The sequence below is a fragment of the Amphibalanus amphitrite genome, unplaced genomic scaffold (assembly GCF_019059575.1).
Source record: "Amphibalanus amphitrite isolate SeventyFive unplaced genomic scaffold, NRLGWU_Aamphi_draft 001259F_arrow, whole genome shotgun sequence".
Classification (NCBI taxonomy): Eukaryota; Metazoa; Arthropoda; class Thecostraca; order Balanomorpha; family Balanidae; genus Amphibalanus; species Amphibalanus amphitrite.
This window is the reverse complement of record NW_024882752.1, coordinates 46,985-65,007: the sequence shown is the minus strand read 5'-3', so window position 1 is coordinate 65,007 and position 18,023 is coordinate 46,985. Positions and strand designations below refer to the sequence as shown.

General features: G+C 53.0%; 1 protein-coding gene and 1 non-coding gene across 2 annotated transcripts in view; both read right to left on the bottom strand.

The window, feature by feature from the left end:
* Positions 1 to 18,023, bottom strand: part of LOC122371566 (ATP-binding cassette sub-family A member 2-like) — a 54,153-nt gene that overhangs the window by 15,385 nt on the left and 20,745 nt on the right. Inside the window, exons 11-26 of the mRNA XM_043347985.1 lie at positions 16,006 to 16,224; positions 15,496 to 15,686; positions 14,938 to 15,091; positions 14,344 to 14,548; positions 13,783 to 13,914; positions 13,251 to 13,434; positions 11,408 to 11,620; positions 10,770 to 10,966; positions 9,374 to 9,456; positions 8,504 to 8,859; positions 7,930 to 8,180; positions 7,527 to 7,732; positions 7,167 to 7,333; positions 4,027 to 4,169; positions 2,751 to 2,853; positions 2,033 to 2,197 (exon numbers count right to left, since the gene is read on the bottom strand). Of these exons, the coding sequence (XP_043203920.1) occupies positions 2,033 to 2,197; positions 2,751 to 2,853; positions 4,027 to 4,169; positions 7,167 to 7,333; positions 7,527 to 7,732; positions 7,930 to 8,180; positions 8,504 to 8,859; positions 9,374 to 9,456; positions 10,770 to 10,966; positions 11,408 to 11,620; positions 13,251 to 13,434; positions 13,783 to 13,914; positions 14,344 to 14,548; positions 14,938 to 15,091; positions 15,496 to 15,686; positions 16,006 to 16,224 (2,969 nt within the window). The remainder of the gene's footprint in view (positions 1 to 2,032; positions 2,198 to 2,750; positions 2,854 to 4,026; positions 4,170 to 7,166; positions 7,334 to 7,526; positions 7,733 to 7,929; positions 8,181 to 8,503; positions 8,860 to 9,373; positions 9,457 to 10,769; positions 10,967 to 11,407; positions 11,621 to 13,250; positions 13,435 to 13,782; positions 13,915 to 14,343; positions 14,549 to 14,937; positions 15,092 to 15,495; positions 15,687 to 16,005; positions 16,225 to 18,023) is intronic.
* Positions 10,059 to 10,131, bottom strand: Trnar-ccu. Its single transcript has one exon. It is a non-coding gene; the product is annotated as a tRNA-Arg (tRNA).

Sequence of the window (18,023 nt, the reverse complement as noted above, 5' to 3'; positions counted from 1 at the left end):
TTTCAGGCTTATCAGATAAGTATTTTTTGAGTTATGGTGTATAACATTTTTTGGATCTTGCTTTGCAGCGCTAAGTTTGGCAGGCTGTAACTCTAAGACGGATTATTCAAATGCCAAATGTTATATAACATTGAACTTGCAATGAAACAGAGATTTATATGTATTTTTGAAATTTCGAAAAATACGCTGTTTTTGATATATGACATATCGAGTTTTCTTTCATTTGTATTTTTTGGACTTTGGGACCAATTTTTTTTGAATTTTTATTTCTTTGAAAAAATATTTGGCTCATTGTTAAGAAGTATGCAAAAAATTAGGAAGGTGTTCTTTCTATAAATGTATTTATTTTACGTCACGATAACGGTTTCGAATAGTGATTTCGGGAGGGGAGCTTACAAATGGCGTGGTAAAGCTGCCTAGTGACATCACGGGTCACTGAAATTTCAATTCAAGTCTGAGTCATCTGAAAAAAGTGAAAAGAGGGTTCATTCAACCCTCTTTCCTATAAGCACGAGGGTGAAAAAGGCTGTTTGGTTCTGACATTGTTTTGGACGCCAATGACCATAGCTTTCCGAGATGAAAGCTACAGGACGCATACATGGTGTCCTCCAGAGGTCTCACAACTTGTATACCTGGGAATTTTTCAAGGTTACATGAGATCAGGTCGGTCACGTGACATCACTGTTATAAATCAATGGGGAAATATAAAAACTGTTATTTTGGCGCCGAGAATGATCTAAAACTATCCCACGTACATGGTATCGTGATTTCATGCACTCCTTGCAAAGTCCAATGCTTTACTTTTGCATTGTTAACCTTGCGTAACGTCATTTATGACGTCACTAGGGTCGTACGCGTTTTTCGTCAATAACTCCCGATCAAATGGAGCTAGAGAGTCGGGAAAGCCACCAATGGACTCGGGAAGACCTTCCGAATCGAATGATATGCCATATGATACCCTTTGCCCAGCTTCGTGACCTGAGGGGCTCTGACCTGACCTTGACCCAAGGTCAACTACTTAAGTTGACCTCACCCTAGCAAAAAGTATACCATTCGATGCACCTGAGCTAGGCGAACACAATGATGCCAAAATCGCGGCTCTGCGGCCATTTTTTGCGAAGTTATTTACTAAAAACCGAACCCGTAACTTCAGTCACGTGACCTGACCTCAGACGCTTCCGGTTAACCTGAGACCTTAAAATCGGGTATCAATCGCTGCGACTTGTAACGGCACACACGCTCGTTTTTTCCGCGAGGCTCTAGCTCTATTAGAAGCGAAACGGCGTGCTGGGGTCGTATCAACCCCTCCGAAACTCATTTTGTTTGCGGGAAAATGAGGAACTTATAGAAAGAACACCTTTCTAATTTTTTGTATGTCGATTTGCAATGACATGAAAATTATTTTGAAAAAATAAAAATGTGAAAAATTTTGGTCCCAAAAGTCATTAGAGGCAAATGAAAGAAGATTCAGGTTTTTGCTCAACAATGAAATTTTTTCTTTGGAATTTTTAAATTGTAATATTAATTTTTGATTCATCGCAAGCTTAGTGTTGTTTACTTTTTGTTGGTTGCTTAACCCGTTCTTGAGTTATAGGCCATCAAACTCACCGTTACATACCGAAGTTAAAAAAATGTAATGCAATATAACTCAAAAAGTTTTGATCTGAGAAGTCTGATATTTTGCCAGGCGTCTTTGGGGCCTATGATTACCCCTAGGACCGATTTTCATTAAAATCTGAGAGATGAGGGTGACGGGCCTGGTACGATCTATCGTGGAATGCCCCAGATATCGGTAGTGGCCCGGTAGAGTTCAGCCCGCACAGTCCATACCACTCCCACCCTCACCGGTAGATATCGGTAGTCGCCCGGTAGAACTCTGTCTCCGGCTGTCCCATCCCCCACCCTCACCGGTAGATATCGGTGGTCGTCCGGTAGAACTGTGTCTCCGGCTGTCCCACCCCCACCCTCACCGGTAGATATCGGTAGTGGCCCGGTAGAACTCCGTCTCCGACTGCCCCACCCCCACCCTCACCGGTAGATATCGGTGGTGGCCCGGTAGAACTCCGTCTCCGGCTGCCCGGTGATATTCTGCAGCAGGTCTCCAGTCGTCACCGGCCAGGAGACGGGCAGGGAGTATCCGCCCACACGACACTCCTGGCCGGCGCCGTCCGCGCGACATCGGCACTCAGGGTACAGTCTGAGGGGTGGGGCGGGGAGAATCAGACACACAGGGAGAGAGGGAGAGAGCCAGTCTACCCACACGACACTCCTGGCCGGCGCCGTCCGCGCGACACCGGCACTCCGGGTACAGTCTGAGGGATAGGGAGAGAGTCAGAGCGGGAGAGAAGGGAGAGAGCGCCCTAAGCCAGGCACGCTTGGCAGTCTGGGTAGAATCTTAGGGAACGGGGTGAGTTAGAATCAGGGGGAGAGGGAGGTAGAAAGTGGCCGGCGCACCGGCACTCGGGGTACAGTCGGACGAAACAAAGCGGGTCAGAGCGAGAAGAGAGGAGAGAAGGGGTAGCGATGAGAAAGAGGAGAGATGGCGATGGCACCGTCATGACATTCAGAAATAAAAGACAATCACAAAACGACGGCGTCATACTTAATATTCCGAAGCAGTGAAGGGACAAGTTGAGCACTTATGTAAATGACCAGCTGTAAAACGGGATAAAAGTAAAGGGACGATTTCACGAGCACCTTATGCAATGTATCATGCTTTGACGAGTCTCCATGCGGGTGCAGTGCCTCACCTCTGTTGGCTCGGGGGCAGCGTGGTGAGATGACCGGCCGACCGACGGCTCCTATGGGCCAATGACCTCTCCCGCCGTCGGAACACGTGATGACCCGATACATCTGAAACGGAGCGAGTGAGATAAAAGGCAACGTTAAAACAGGAACTGGGGAATAATACCGTGAACTGAACCTGATTAACCCTATTAGTGGCAGGGGGGGGGGTTGTTTTTATCCACCCCTCAGGTTTTTCGGAAATATCTCCGAAACCGCTGAAGCTACGATGCTGAAATTTTCTGACTTTTCCTAAAACTAAATTGGGCACATTCCCTGAAAATTTCAAGTTCATAACTTTACCAGGGGCGGCTCCAGAGCACTGGGAATTGGGGGTCCTATTCGTGAAGCGAGTCATTTGGGCGAAGATCATAATGCTGCACCAGTTTTACGAACAGTGAATGAAAGGTATCATGTGATAACATATACAAAGTTATTGTGCATCCTCTTTTGACACGTTTTTGCTATAATAGGCGGATCCAGGAGTCCAAAAAGGGGGGTTATTTTTTACCTCCCAACATAGGTGCCCTGACACCGCCTATGCATGACCAATACAATTTTAGTCGTTCTCTCATAAGAAAATTGTAACATAACAAGACCATTGCCACCCTTTTTAGAAACAGTACCAACAAAAACCTTATTTACTATACTTTTTGTGTACCCCCAATCTCAATGATCTGTATCCGCCTATGATTTTTGAAAATGCATATTTTTAGGATCCATGTGAATTCCTGGTTCATTCTCTATCGATCGGCAAAAGTTGCGTTAAGATTGGTTCAGAAACCTGGCCGTGATAAACAGTCTAAAATGTATCTGCAATTTGCCCGTTTTTACCCCCCTCTACCCCCCTATTGACATTTTTTAATTTTTTTTTTTTTTTTAGAAATGTAGATCTCGTTGAGCCAAATCGAATGCCGTTTGAATTTTGAAAATCGGCCGGTTAGATCTCGAGATATCAAGGGGGGGGTCGTAAACAGCCCCCCCTGCCACTAATATGGGGTAGCCAGGAGCCTGCCACTAATAGGGTTAACATGAGATAATCAGCGAAAATACGACAGTTCGTAACGTTGGCTTGCGATGCAAGCAAATTACGGTGTCAAAGTCCGTGGCTCACACGATGTGATACCTCCGTGGTGTCTCACGGTGTCACAGAAGGTGTCACACGGTGTCACTGTCAGTGTCAGACTCACCGCCGCGGTGTCACTGACGGTGTCATATAGTGTCACACGGTGTCAGACTCACCTCCGTGATGCCGGACGGTGTCACAGAGCGGGTCGAAGCCGGCGCTGGCGTTATGCGGGTCCCGGAGGACACAGGTGGCTCCCAGTCCGGAGACCAGGCGCAGCGTGTGAGACACGTTAGTGGAAGGCGCGTCGGTGGTGAACCTGAGAAGGAGAGGCAGGGACGTCGTATCCGAGAACGATAAGAAAGTAATGGTGCGCATGCTGCAATACGAAACGGGACGTAATTTGTGTGATTGGATACGGGACGGGTAGTCCCGAGACCTGGATACTAGGGTGACACTTATTTTTGAACTTTTGATTTTTCAGGAGCGAAGGCCTGGGTAGTGGGTATGGTGTGAAACCATGAGAAAATACCTCCTGTGAATTTTCACATCGATCGAACATATTTAAGAGGTGCCCCAAAGCCAATTTTTTGGAAACGTACACCAAAAATAGATAGCGCATTTTTAATTCAATTTTTGATAAAGTGCACATGCAATTTGGCTTTAAACGAATCGTTAGGGGTGTAAAACGTCGATAAAAAATTCCCACCCCTCCAACAACCAATGGCAAATTGTTAAAAAGATACACCTGACACGCGCTGTCATGAAGGCACACCACCCTGACCGGCGTGTATTAGCCTCTGACTGGGGGTTTCATGGGAGCCTAAATCCCACTCATTGCTGCTCAGCTAACGTCGAATAGCGCACGTCTGGGAAGTGCCGATGTTCCCCGACAAAAAGTCAAAAAGACACACTGACACACAAAAAGGCACACCACGCTGACCTGCGTGTATTAGACCGTCGATGGGGTCCCGACAAAAAGTGAAAAAGGCACACCTGGCACACAAAAAAGCACACCATGCTGACCTGCGTACATTCGATCCTCGCTGGGGGTCTCATAGGAACCAAAATCCCAATCACAGGTACAGCCCACCGCTAAAGTAATGTAGGGTTTTACCAATCTCAACGGTTGGCTTTGACTGGCGATTGTTTAATGCGGAGTGATCGAAAAGAAGATGTCAATAGCTAAAGTTGTAGCTGCAAGGGTGACGATACATATAAGCTACATTCAAAGTTTCATTGTAGTCTGGCTAATCGTTCCTAAGCTTCAGAAGCAGAACATACCCATGACTGAAACCCCACATTACTTCTGCTGTAGACTGTACTCATCTAGTGTCGACTTGCGGACGTCGCGGAAACGACGTCGATGTTCCTCGACGACCTGAAGAAGGAACTTTGTTCCTCATCCTTCGTGAGGATGGCGCTGTAGCTCTGAATCAGAGCCACGCCCCGTTCGGCAAAATCGTTGACAACCTTGAAGGACTCGGCTCGGCGGCGGGCGAGCTGGTAGTCCTGGCGTTCCGGCCACTCGGCCGGGTCCACCCCAAGGAATTACGACGGGCCAAGGGCGTCCACGAGAAACTTGGAGCTTGACGAAGCGATGCAGCGTCTTCCTCGTCAGTACAGTCAGGTCAGGCTCCAGTGAAATCCGCTTGGGCGGATCTTCTGCGCCGTCGCGGCCAAAGGCAGGCACGATCAGCCTCTTCTCCTCCAACGTGGTCCTCACGTCGAACAGAGCGAGCGACACCAGCTCCTCGGAAATGTACCAGAGATAACGCCCAAACGCCTTCGATGCTTCCCTTGCGATTTCCTCGTCCTCGTAGGATAAGAGTGAGCGGTAGAAAGATAGGTCCTGGGCCGGAGCACGGGCTGCCAGCGGGGCTTCGTACCACGCTGGTACATACAGCGTCGCGAAGAAGAGGACGAAGCGGGCCAAGTTCTTCTCCGCCGCCTTGGTGAGCTTGAACTGTCAGCGGAATAAGATCTTCAATGCGTATATCAGTTTGCCCATCCATCCAGCGCGGTGGTAGTCTCCGGGCTTGGACATCCTGATTCCTCCAGGGGGAACGCCACCCAAGACAACGATCGTCAAGTTGAGGAGTTCTCGATAGTCATCCCGATGCTGCGTACTGCAAGTTTCTCCTTGCAGAACATAATGACTTCGTCACTGGTGGACGGGATCGGCTCGATTGGCTCGAACATCGCCTGGTCGATGGATTCCCATTCGGCTTTGAAGTGTTTAAATAGTTGGATATCGGGCCCAGACGACGGTGCGAGACAGGTGCCGAACGTTTTGTCGGCCACGATCTCAAGAATATGGTGCCGGCAGGCCAGGTGGAGGAGATTCCGCCCGAGTCGCTGTTGGACGTAAGTACAAGCTCCGCCGCGCACGCCGATGTTGGAAGCGGTAGTGTCGAAAGACATTCCCACAACGCGTTCGGCGACGCCCCGATCCTCCAGGCAGCTGACAACCGCGGTGGCAACATCGTCACCCTTCCCGCTGGGCAAGCGTGGGACTCCCATGAGCTTGTTAACGCCATCCCCAGAAACGAGGATGGGAAGGCGTTCAGATGCCTTTGTGCTGGTGATATCGTCGACGATCTTTCCGTCCCAATGGGCGACGAGGGGTACGCCCGGAGCAAACGTCTTCCGGATCTCCTTCGCCTCATCCTCCCTGACGCGCCTCCCTCCGGTGTCGTTGGATCGACTCCCGGTTGACTACAAGGTTCTGAGAGATTGGGTTGTACGCCTCAGCAGCAGCGTGGAGGATGTGGACAACACTCCGGTTAGATGTTCTTGTTCGATCGAGCGCAGCTGCAATCTGTGGGGTCACCGCCGAGGCTCGAGCTATGCGACGTGTTGGGGGGAGGAAGCAGAAGAGGGCATCAGACGCCATATTGGCTTTGGGGCACCTCTTATATATGTCCGATTGACCTGAAACTTCACGGGAGGTGTTTTCTCATAGTTTCACACCATGTGCAGGCTTTCGCGCGTTGAAATATTCATTTTGGGATTTCCCCCTACAAATAAGTGTCACCCTACTGGATACCCAGCAGGACAGCCTACTGATCGCTCCTTCGCTTCACCCTCTGAACTAGCCCCAGAAAGCCACTGAGCGCATCTAACTCTAGCCCCGGTTTCATGTAGTCCAATCCTTCCAGACACTTCTCCAGCCCCGCCCCCCTCTCAACATTTCCAGCCCACTGACCCCGGGTCCAGCTCAGACCCTCCCCTGCACTCCCCCGGGTTCAGCAGCCCCTCCCCTGCACACTGACCTCGGGATCAGTTCAGTCAGCCCCTCCCCATCTGTACTCACCCCGGGTTGAGCACGTCGAGCCGGTTGCTGGCGACGGGCACCACATCGGGCCAGCTGTAGTTGAAGTACTGCGTGGGCGCCATCACCAGCGCCGGCTTGTCCGTCACCACCGGCGCCACGATAGCCACCGACATGGCCAGGAACGTGAAAAACGCCGGCAACAGCACCTGACGGAACGGGAGAACGGAAGCGTATTTGACTGTTTGGAGGCTGGTAGGGCAGGTTTGGCTAAGAATAAGCGCATCGCAACCTTCAACACACAGCAACAGCAGGACAAACGCAAAACAACAATAATGCCATCCTTGCTGTCCACACCGGCAATGATGCAGTCTACCGTGACAAAATGACCTGCTTTCTCACCTGACTAATAAGAAGTGACCAATTTCTTCGCGTACAGTAGAACCGTTTGAACAGCACGGCAACGAATTGCTGCCACAGCAGACGGCGGTCCGACAGCGGCGGCTCGGTGACGTCACTGCGCGGTGTGACGTCAGCTGCAGAGGTGACGTCACACGGCGGAGGGGTCGCCCGGTCCGAGTCCGGGTCGGGCGGCGGTTCTGGGGCGCCTGGAAGGAGACGGAAGCGTTAGAAGTTAATAAACGGTTAATGGTCAAATGCACAGCGATAATTGTATATTGTTTGTGACAGCGGAGCTTGGATACACAACAATCCGTTCACAACAACAACAACCCGTACCACTGGCGCCTATCTCTGACGTGGCCTGTGCCTGCTCCCATTCCTCGTCCCCCGCGCCATCACTAACCGTTCGAGTGCCGTGTGAGCCTGAGAAAGACGTCCTCCATGGATGTGGTCTGTAGGCCGTAGCTGGTGACGCCCAGCCGGCAGCCGTGACGCTGCAGCTCCTCCAGCAGCTTGGGCAGCCCACTGCCGCCCGCCGCCGCCCCCGCCGCCGCCACGGGCGGCAGCAGAAAGTGCAGCTCGTGGGCGGAGGTGCGCAGCAGGCGGACCCCGGCGCAGCGGCGCCGCAGCAGCAAAAGCACCGACGCCGCGTTACTGGTGGCAAACAGTCACAGCTGGTTATTCGGGATGCTTTCTTGGCCATTGGAGAAGCCTGTCACATCGACACAATGAACATGTGGGGCAATTCTCGGGCACCACAAACCATGAATCAAAAACATATTCTCGGGCACCACAAACCATGTACAATGTTGACGCTTAGTTTACAAACTGCTTAGATCAGCACATTATGAGCGGTCAATAATTAAGCAGCTGTATCTCCATTCTCCATCTTACGAGCATTGTTTCTAATATGAACAGAACTGCAGAAGTCGAGACCATCTACGACACAAACATCAATAACCAATCCCATAACTCACCTATCGACAGCGGAGTCCTCTGTCGCTGTCAGGTGGCTCGTCGCTCCGGTGACCTCTGTGACGCCCGGGAGTGACCTGGTGACCTCTGGTGACGACTCGGTGACATTGGTGACCTCTGGAGTGGCCAGTGATGCAATCTGTGTTCCCTCCTCTCCCTCTCCAGGGTTGGAGGTCAGGAGCTTATCCTCTCCCTCTCCAGGGCCGGAGGTCAGTCCCTCCTCTCCCTCTCCAGGCCTGGATGTTGGTTCATTCTGTCCCTCTCCAGGGATGGAGGTCGCGACGGTGCGTACCACGTGCAGGTGATAGTCGGCGCCCAGCTGACGGCGCAGGAACATCGGGGAGCCGACACAGCGCACCTGTAAACCGATGGAAAGGTGGTTAGCGGCGCGCCGGGAACTGGATTTGGTCTACGGGGTACATACGTCACACCTGAAGACCACGTGGGCGAGGGTCAACGGAATTCACGTGAAGAAAAGAAGGACCAGAGGGGTCAGAGGGGCAGCACATCAGCTAAGACCAGCGAGGACATACAGCGGAATAATACATATTCACTGGCCGTTACCTGCTCGCTTAAGTTCTGTGGCAGCCACCCCCCGTGAGATGACTAATGACTATCCTTATTTGACCGTTATCCGTGTCGTTTCGTTCCTAATTCCTCAAAGAAATGCCACCCATCTGGGTGTCTACTGTCTATGCAGCATCACATTCTGTTTTCATGACCATCTTCTACGTGTATGTAGCTGCCGTCATATTCTGACAGCCCTCTGCGGACGTCTAATCCCCCTCTGAGCGCACCCCGAAAGCGTTTATTCGTCACTTGATTATCCACTAGTCTGTCCTCATCCACTCTCCACACGTTTTGGCACTCACCCGTCCATCAGCGACGATGGCGATCCTGTTACTGAGCATGTCGGCCTCCTCCATGTGGTGGGTGCAGAGTAGGATGGTCCGACCTGAAACGTCATAATACAGGTCAATAAGCCGTTCCGAGAGACACAGACTGATATGTTTCTGCCTAAAATACCATGTTACAGGGTCATAGGACGGTCCGCACATACACAATCGCCGTATAAATAAGGAGGTAGTATTCGGAGTGCAGTAGCGGCTCCTACACTCGCTCCCTGGCCTAACCTACCCCCTCCCCCTCCCTACCCCACCCAAGCGCAGATATGTCGCCCCATATTTGACCAGTGCCCCTCCCTTAGCCAGCTCGCTGTCAGAGGGAGATGGATCAAGGCTGTGCCCTCAGTGCTCGTGATATGAGTGCAGTGAAATTAGTATGCAATTCACGGCGTCAGACGTGTGAGAGCTGTAATGCTCTCAGTCTACAGTCTACGTAGTGGCGCCAAGAGACGGTAGGTGGCGCTCTTCACACCTATTCCCGAACTCATATCACCTCGTACGCTTCACAAAGTTCGTGAGAGTAGTGAGATGAAACGTAGTGTTAGAAGTGACTACGGTTAAATTGATATTGCCAAGACCGCAACTTCTCTCACCCGGTCCTTCCCTTGGCGCTAAAAGCAGACAGCGCAAGTAATACAGACGAAAAGCGGTGTACCCACGGGGGGACTCGAACCCCCAATCTTCGGTTTAGGAGACCGACGCCTTATCCATTAGGCCACGCGGGCGGCGAGGAACCGGGGCTCCAAATATTGATTATAATGAAAAGTTGCTGAATTACTAGGCTTTCCATTACCAGTGTAAATTATATTCAACTATGGAGTAGGTGCCTGGCGATAATAAAAACTTCCCAAACCTAAGACACAAATGAACCATCTGGAAACATTAGCAGATCACTCGCGAAACCGAGCACCGGACGAAAATCTTTCATTCAATTTGTTTGTTTCATTGGGTTGGGCGCCTTGGGTTAGGCCCTTTTGATCTGACAAGACCATTTCAGAGCCGGGAGGATGATAGGAATTACGGAGAGACACTGGTCTGGGCAGGCACTAGAGAGTCAACACTGAGCCCGTCCGAATGGACAGGCCGACCAGCCCCTCAAGCACTCTCTGCACCCGGCTACGGGTGGGCTCCCTTGGGAGCAGCGGTGCGCTCCATTGGGGGACCGCCCGCATGAGATTAAGGTGCCTGTCCAGCCCGGACCGAGGGTTGCGGCGTGGAGGATTTAAACATCCTGAGGATTGGAAACGACGGACGGGTTGAACATTCAATCACCTGAAGCTGATAAAAGCACACCGAGCAGTACCTACATTCCCCCATCCCAGCCCTCCCCGGCACAAAAACTAGCAGTGGACGTCACTCTCACCGTGTTTGTACTTGGCAATGAGCCTCCAGATGGCCCTGCGCGAGTGCGGGTCGACGCCGGCCGTCGGTTCGTCGAGAACGATGCACCGGCTGCCGCCCAGGAAGGCGATAGCCACCGACAGTTTGCGCCGCTGGCCGCCCGACAGGTGGCGCACGTCCAGGTCACGCCGGGTCAGCAGGTCGATGTCGGCCAGAACACTGGGTGGAGGAAGGGAGGGGTGGATTAGACTAGGTGGGCCAATATTACTGCACGCCCAAAGTCAACTGGTCAGTAACGATTTATGCAGTGATGCGGTTGCGGAAATGCGCAACTAAAAAGGCTATCTAGTGAGCCGGGAGGACACACTAAAAACGAGTCACTTCGATTTTGCTTCACGCAGATGAATCATATTGATTCGTGAACATCGACAAAGTCAGAGTCCCAAGCCCTGATCGTGACAAACAACGTGACAGTGAATCTCTTTAGAACGGACCTTTTGCGACTTCACTGCATGCCATCCCGGTATTGTAAAGATCCGCTAGTTGCCCCTCCCCCCCCCCCCCCCGCGCTGACAAGCTGTTTTCCTTAACGATCACTGATGACCTATCCTCCCGTGCGTGAAACCCCCAACCTCCCTGTAACATCCCCACCAGACTGACCTGATGACCTCCATATCCGCCTCATCATCAGTGGCGCCGCGGACCCTGGCGTACATCCAGAGGTGCTCCGCCGGAGTGAGGCCGTCCACCAGTACATCCTGCTGGGGGCAGAAGCCGAGCGCGCGGCGTACCTCGGAGAGCTCGCGGCGCGTGTCCAGACCGTAAACCGTCACCGAGCCCGACTGGCAGGGGAGGAGACCGCAGAGCATCGACCTGAGGGAGAGCGAGACAGTACAGTCACTAAGACCGTACATACTACACCGCACACAGTCACTGGGCTGGACTGGCAGGGGAGCAGGCCGCATAACATAGACCTGAGGGCAGGGAGAGACTACACTGAGCCCGACTGGCAGGGTAGGAGACCGCACAGCATCGACCTGAGGATATGGAGAGAGAGACAGTACAGTCACTGAGCCCGACTGGCAGGGCAGCAGGTCGCACAACATTGACCTGGGGCAGAGAGAGACAGTACAGTCAATGAGACCGTACGGCGTACATACTACACCGTACACCGTCACTGAGCCCGACTGGCAGGGCAGCAGGCCGCAGAGCATTGACCTGGGGACAGCGGGAGACCGTATACAGTCACTGAGACCGTACATATTACACCGCACTCAATCACTGTGCCCGACTGGCAGGGTAGCAGGCCGCACAGCAGAGACCTGGGGACAGGGACAGGGGTGGTCCACCACCAGAGCCCACTATGTAAGGAAGCACACCACACATCGTCGACCTGAAGCTGGAGCATAATGCTTCAAGCTCGGCTTGCGTACGACATATAACCGTCCGTGCCCGATTCTTCTGTTGGTGTAACCCTGCGCTCCCTACACAGCATAATCGGATAGCTGTAGCGACTAAAGCCGTTTAAACTGTACAAATATCACACTGGACATATTAACTGCAACTGCCCTGTCTCAAACAGCGTATCTTTAGCGTCACATATAACCAGGGATGCGGAGCCGGAGCCGGAGTCGGAGCCGGAGCCGCCGGAGCCGGCATATTTTGCCCGGAGCCGGAGCCGGAGCCGGAGCCGTGAAATGATATAGCCCGGAGCCGGAGCCGGAGCCGGAGCCGCCAAAAAGGGGGCGACTCCGGCTCCTTTTTATTTTTGAAGAGGAAAAAAAATAATTGGCTTAGTTCGCTTTGACAGTACAAGGCAGTAAAACATATGGTAAGTACGTCATGGGCCATCAAGTGAATGAAAAAAGCCGAATATCCCCAGTATCCCACAGTACGCGATCAACTTCCTGTCTGCTCCTCCCCCTCCCCCCCCACGTCTACTGCATCCCCAGAACATGAGGACCGGTCATCAGGTGACGGCCATTGTTTTGAAGCCAGTGCAGTGGACTGCGACTCCCAGCACCGTCTCTTCCCCCCCCCCCTCCCCCCCAATGCAGCCGAGACGGGTGTCAGCTTACGATGGTTCAGTGAACTCTAATTCGCGGCGACTGCGTTTCCAATGCCATCGCTTCCTAGTCCTTTGTTCTGCCAGTTCTCTCCGAGGTGCGTTTGCGCGGGGACGCGGTGAGCCGGTCATGGCAAAGAGTAACGCGTATAACCAATCCATTTTTTCTTCCACCCGTATTTAATTGATTGCATAGGGGATGTACTGAGTCGGAGCCGGAGCCGCCGGAGCCGGACCATTTTACTCGGAGCCGGAGCCGGAGCCGGAGCCGCCATAACATTTTACCCGGAGCCGGAGCCGGAGCCGGAGCCGATTTTTTCTCCGGAGCCGGAGCCGGAGCCGGAGCCGTCTGAAATTTCCACGGCTCCGCATCCCTGCATATAACATTACACTGTTAAAGGGCGTTTGTCCAGCCGGTGCTCCCGTTCCCATTCTCACATGGTGGTGGTTTTCCCGGCTCCGTTGTGCCCCAGTAGTGCGGTGACCTGCCCCTGATACAGCCGCAGACTCAGACGGTCCACGGCGGGCCGGGGCTGACCTCGGAACCTCCAGCTGACACCGCTGAGTTCTACAGCCAGCTTCAGGTCGGAGGGCTCGCGCTCACTGAGCAGACCAGCTTCGCCTGTGGGACGGGAGGCGGGTTAGATTTGTGAGCAGATCGGCGTCGTCTGAGGGCTGCGGGAGAGGACCCCGGTCAGGACATTGAGCACCTGAGCAGTGAGCAGACTAGCCCAAGATTACTTTACTACTCGACTAGTCTGGGTTATTGTACAACCTACAGACAACAGCTTACGTCGGGTCAGGCCATCAAGATCAGAACACCTTAGAGCCATTCACTTGACAGAGCAAAGCGACACCTAACTAGGTCAGATCCCTGAATAGAAGAGGCTAGTTAGAAGCGTCTACGAGAAACTAATAGTGATTTAACATTCAATTACAGCAACTACATAGTGGGGCGACTAGCCCGTACCGTCCTCTGTTGGTCCCTCTTCTGCGCCGCTCCCCTCCTCTCCAGCTCGTCTGTCGCTGTTCCTCGCCACCGACGGACACCAGTACCGGACCGTAACGGGGAAATACCACGGCTGGGGCACGCCGGCCGAGCCTGGGGAAGGAGAGGCACATGTGAGTGACGATTGACGGCTGGCATGGTACACCGGCCGCGTCTGGGGGAGGGAGAGGGTCAGAGGTGACTGGTAACTTCCACTGGAACCGGGAGAAAGAGTGGTGGATCCACCAGCTGGGAGACTCATGGAAGCTGCAATACTGCAGTCACAAGCGTAGGCATTAGACGAGAAAACATCCGAGGCAGCGCGGAAGAACGAGCACATCAACAATAGTTCCGAAATGGGTCTGGGTGGGAACGGAGGCATCAGGGTCAGCCAGCCATGCTCAAATCCGTCGCTCATTAATTTCGTTTAGCTTTATTTCAGTGGGCTCTATAAGAACCAGCGTTGGTAAAAGCCAACGCGAAAATCAATGGCATTGACAACCTGCACGGATTATTCTGAGAGTGTGACACAGCGAATCGTACCTGGGCAGACGGCCTCGGCGTACCAGATGATCACAGCGTACAGCAGGATATCTAGCAGCATGAGCAGCATAGTCAGCGCCAGGCTGAACTGGTCGTTCTCTACCGGCGACACCGTCCACGTGCTCCAGTCCACCCCGCTGCCCTGCTGCTCGTAGAAGCCCACGTACTTGAACGCCAGGTTGAACGCTGATGGAGAGAGCAGACACTGCCGACGGGAGGAGAGCGGATATAGGTCAGCTGCACGTGATATCAGCCAGGAAGACATTGGTCATAACCAAGGGTCATTTATGCTGGGTGAACTCACCAGTACGGTCTACGGTCATGAATGAAGGCACAAGCGAAAGCGGCTCCAATCGAACTTCGCAATCAGGATAAAAAGAGAGCTGCCCTTCACTTAGACTTATCACTAGCTAGCTAGTTGCCATAGCCCTGAGAGGGCCCACGGCGTACAAACACGCCCTTGATTAAGATGATTTAAGCCGCCGCCTGAGCCAATGTGCGTATAGGCACCCGTAGCGTTTCAATGTGAAACAACTTAATCTACATAAGTAGCAGAACCGCCTTGAGCGTCCCTTCACCACCGCTATAACTGACCGTGATGACTTTGACGGGTGTGGAGACGGGCTGCATGGCCGTGTTCTCGATGACCGACACGTAGATGTAGGGCACGTAGGCCAGGAAGTAGAGAATGGTGGAGGCGGCGGCGGCCGTCCGCGCCCGGCCCGGACACAGCGCGCTCAGCAGGTGGCTGTCGGAGAGACGACGGGACCGATTGGCATTTGGCAGTGAGAAGGCGCACATGATGACGGTAGGGCAATTAAGTGATGATTATTTTACGATTACCGTTCAAAGATCTGAATGTTACGACTGCAGTCATATGATTCTTCAACAGTATATTATTTGACAAAAACTTACTATTCAAACCATACATGACACGTTTACAATTAGCTCAGTTAACGACAGCAAAGCGGTAAAAAATCAAATGGTCATGTTAAAGCCACCATGAGCCATACAAAAACGTTGGCACTTCACCATTCGCACACCACTAATAATTGAGCACCCAATCCACGCCTAGTCTCCTCCCTCCTATATTCCAGACGTCAGCAGTCGACCGAAAAAGCCCCGACCCCAGGTCGATCAATATTCACTCACGCCACGGCGATGTTGTCGGCGGCGAACAGCATCAGCAGACAGAACACGAGGGAGACACTGCTGTAGCGCAGGATGCCGCCGTAGCAGAGCACCAGCGTCACAGCCACCACCGAGGGCAGCGTCACCACCAGCGCCGTCAGGACCCAGGAGAGGCGCACCGCTGATACGCTGATACCGAGCGTTAGCATCACCTGACGGAGAGTGGTCAGTGGTTAGAAGTCAGCGGTTAGAGGTTAGTTGTCAGAGGTTAGTAGTAAAGGTCAATGACCAGTAGCGAGCGGTCAACGGTAAGTGATCACTACCTAACTACCTGATCACTACCTGCTACCTACCTGATTACTACCTATGATTAGCCAATCACAGTAACTCATCTGAGTCTGTCCTCGTCCCGATTACTGGTCTTAACCTTTCGGTGCCATCCCGGCCTCTCTGGCTGGTCCTAAGTACTTCCTCCTCACCTCCCTGGCCCTTCCCTCTTTCCAATCCTCCCCTCTCCCTCTTTCCACTCACCTCTCTGAGCCGGTCCTCTCTCTCCTGCACCAGTAGCAGCACCTGCAGCGTCACACCGCACACCCATCCGAGGGTGACGCACAGCGGCATCACCGTCTGCAGGTAGAACAAGAACGAGTCGCGGATGAAGCACGGGTAGGGCATCTCTTGGACGGCCGAGGCCGGCTCCAGCACCGGCCGGCCGGCGTGCAGAGAGGTCACCGCGCGCTCCACCAGGTCCTGGGGAAACAGGGGGGGGGGGGGGGTCAGAGAGGTCACCGTGCGCTCCACCAGGTCCTGTGGAGAGGGCGGGGGACAGCGATCAGAGGGGAGACATTGCGAGGGCTGAAGTTGGCGAGGTCACCACGGGCTCCGCTAGGTGCCGGGGGACAGGTGCGGGCCCACGGGCGGTGGCCAGTGTTCCGACATTCGGGAAAAAATGTGGGTTAAAATGACGGTTTCTATTAACTCCATTCAACACCAAAGCATCAGAGCCGGTTCAACAGCGACTACATGATCATTGCAGCTTTAGTTTACATGATTGAATAGGTTTTAAACTGTTCCGAGCAAAATTAAGCCACATTTACCACTTAACTCATTCTATGGCATTTCACGTATATGCAAACAGGTAAATCAGTGCCGTTCTTCCTTTACATGATTTACATTCGCTCGTTCTCACTGCAACTAAATATCGCTGAACAAATATTTTCTCGCGGCTTTCCAGATGAAATACCTCCGGCTTGAGATGACGGACCACTAAATAAAAACACGGATAAATTGTCGGCTAGTCGCAACACTCCCCCCAGTGTTCTACTGGGTAGAACACCAATAATACGTGCGACTACTGGCCTATATGACATGACACGAACACTGCCCTTTAGTCCATTGATTTGCAGCATGCACATCCTCCAACTTACTGCCCGAGCGCTCAAGCTTTCAGCTCAGCTCCACTCCCGCTTCACTGGGATCTCTCACAACTTTCCAAGAAGCAAACTTTGTTTGCCGGACGACGGTAGACGGATCCTCTTGCCGTCTGCAGCGACACTGAGCGCACTCGACCATCATCGCTTGTGGTTACTTCTGTGATCCTCGCCAGCGGCCAGTAACCTCTGGGCGACTCTTGATCCACCATGAGGACGACATCACCAACTTGTAGATCTCGGGTTTCACGCACCCACTTCTTCCGTTGAATCAGCAGTGGTAGGTATTCTTTCTGCCACCTTCGCCATAGCTGATCGGCGAGTGCTTGGGACTGCCGCCACTTTCCACGGCCGAGGACATCACTTTCAGCGAAGATGCCAGGCGGGAAGGCGGCCTCCGGGTAGCCCAAGACGAAGTGGTTCGGAGTGAGGGGCTCCGGGTCACCAATGTCCGTGCTGACATAGGTCAGCGGACGGCTATTGAGTACAAACTCAATCTCCGTCAGTACAGTACACAACACTTCTTCTGAGACGCACTGGTTTCCGAGCACGACCCGCAGAGCACGCTTGACCGAGGATACTAGTCGCTCCCACACTCCTCCCTTGTGGCGCAACAGGACACCAACCAAGTTCCGGAGGAGGTCTGGGCCGGTTAACAAGACATCGTTGAGAGATACGCCAGAGAACTGGGCCGCTGCGTCGAACACAACTCGCACTTTGGTCTTGTTTGCGCTGACCACCGCATGGTGCGGTAGCAGCCATCTCTTGTCTCTGTTCTTCAACAGTTCTTCCGAGGAGACCTTGCGAGCGTGATTCTTTGCGACATAGCCCATCAGAGCTTCTTCGTACGCTGCTGCTCTCGTAGGATCCCGCGACAGGCTCCTCTCCAGCGACTCCAGTCGCCTCTCTGCCATCTTGCGATTGTCAGGCATCTTCGTGTCTTCTTGTTTCCAGAGGAGTCCTACTTCGTAGCGACCATCTTGCAGCTTCGTGGTGCTATCGAGCATAGTCTGGGCTCGAGTGTCCTTCTGAGAATAAGACGCCTGGCCTTCAAACATGCTCCCAAACGACTCAGTCGTCCACCAGTCGCTTATCGCTGCACACAACTGGGACTCCTCA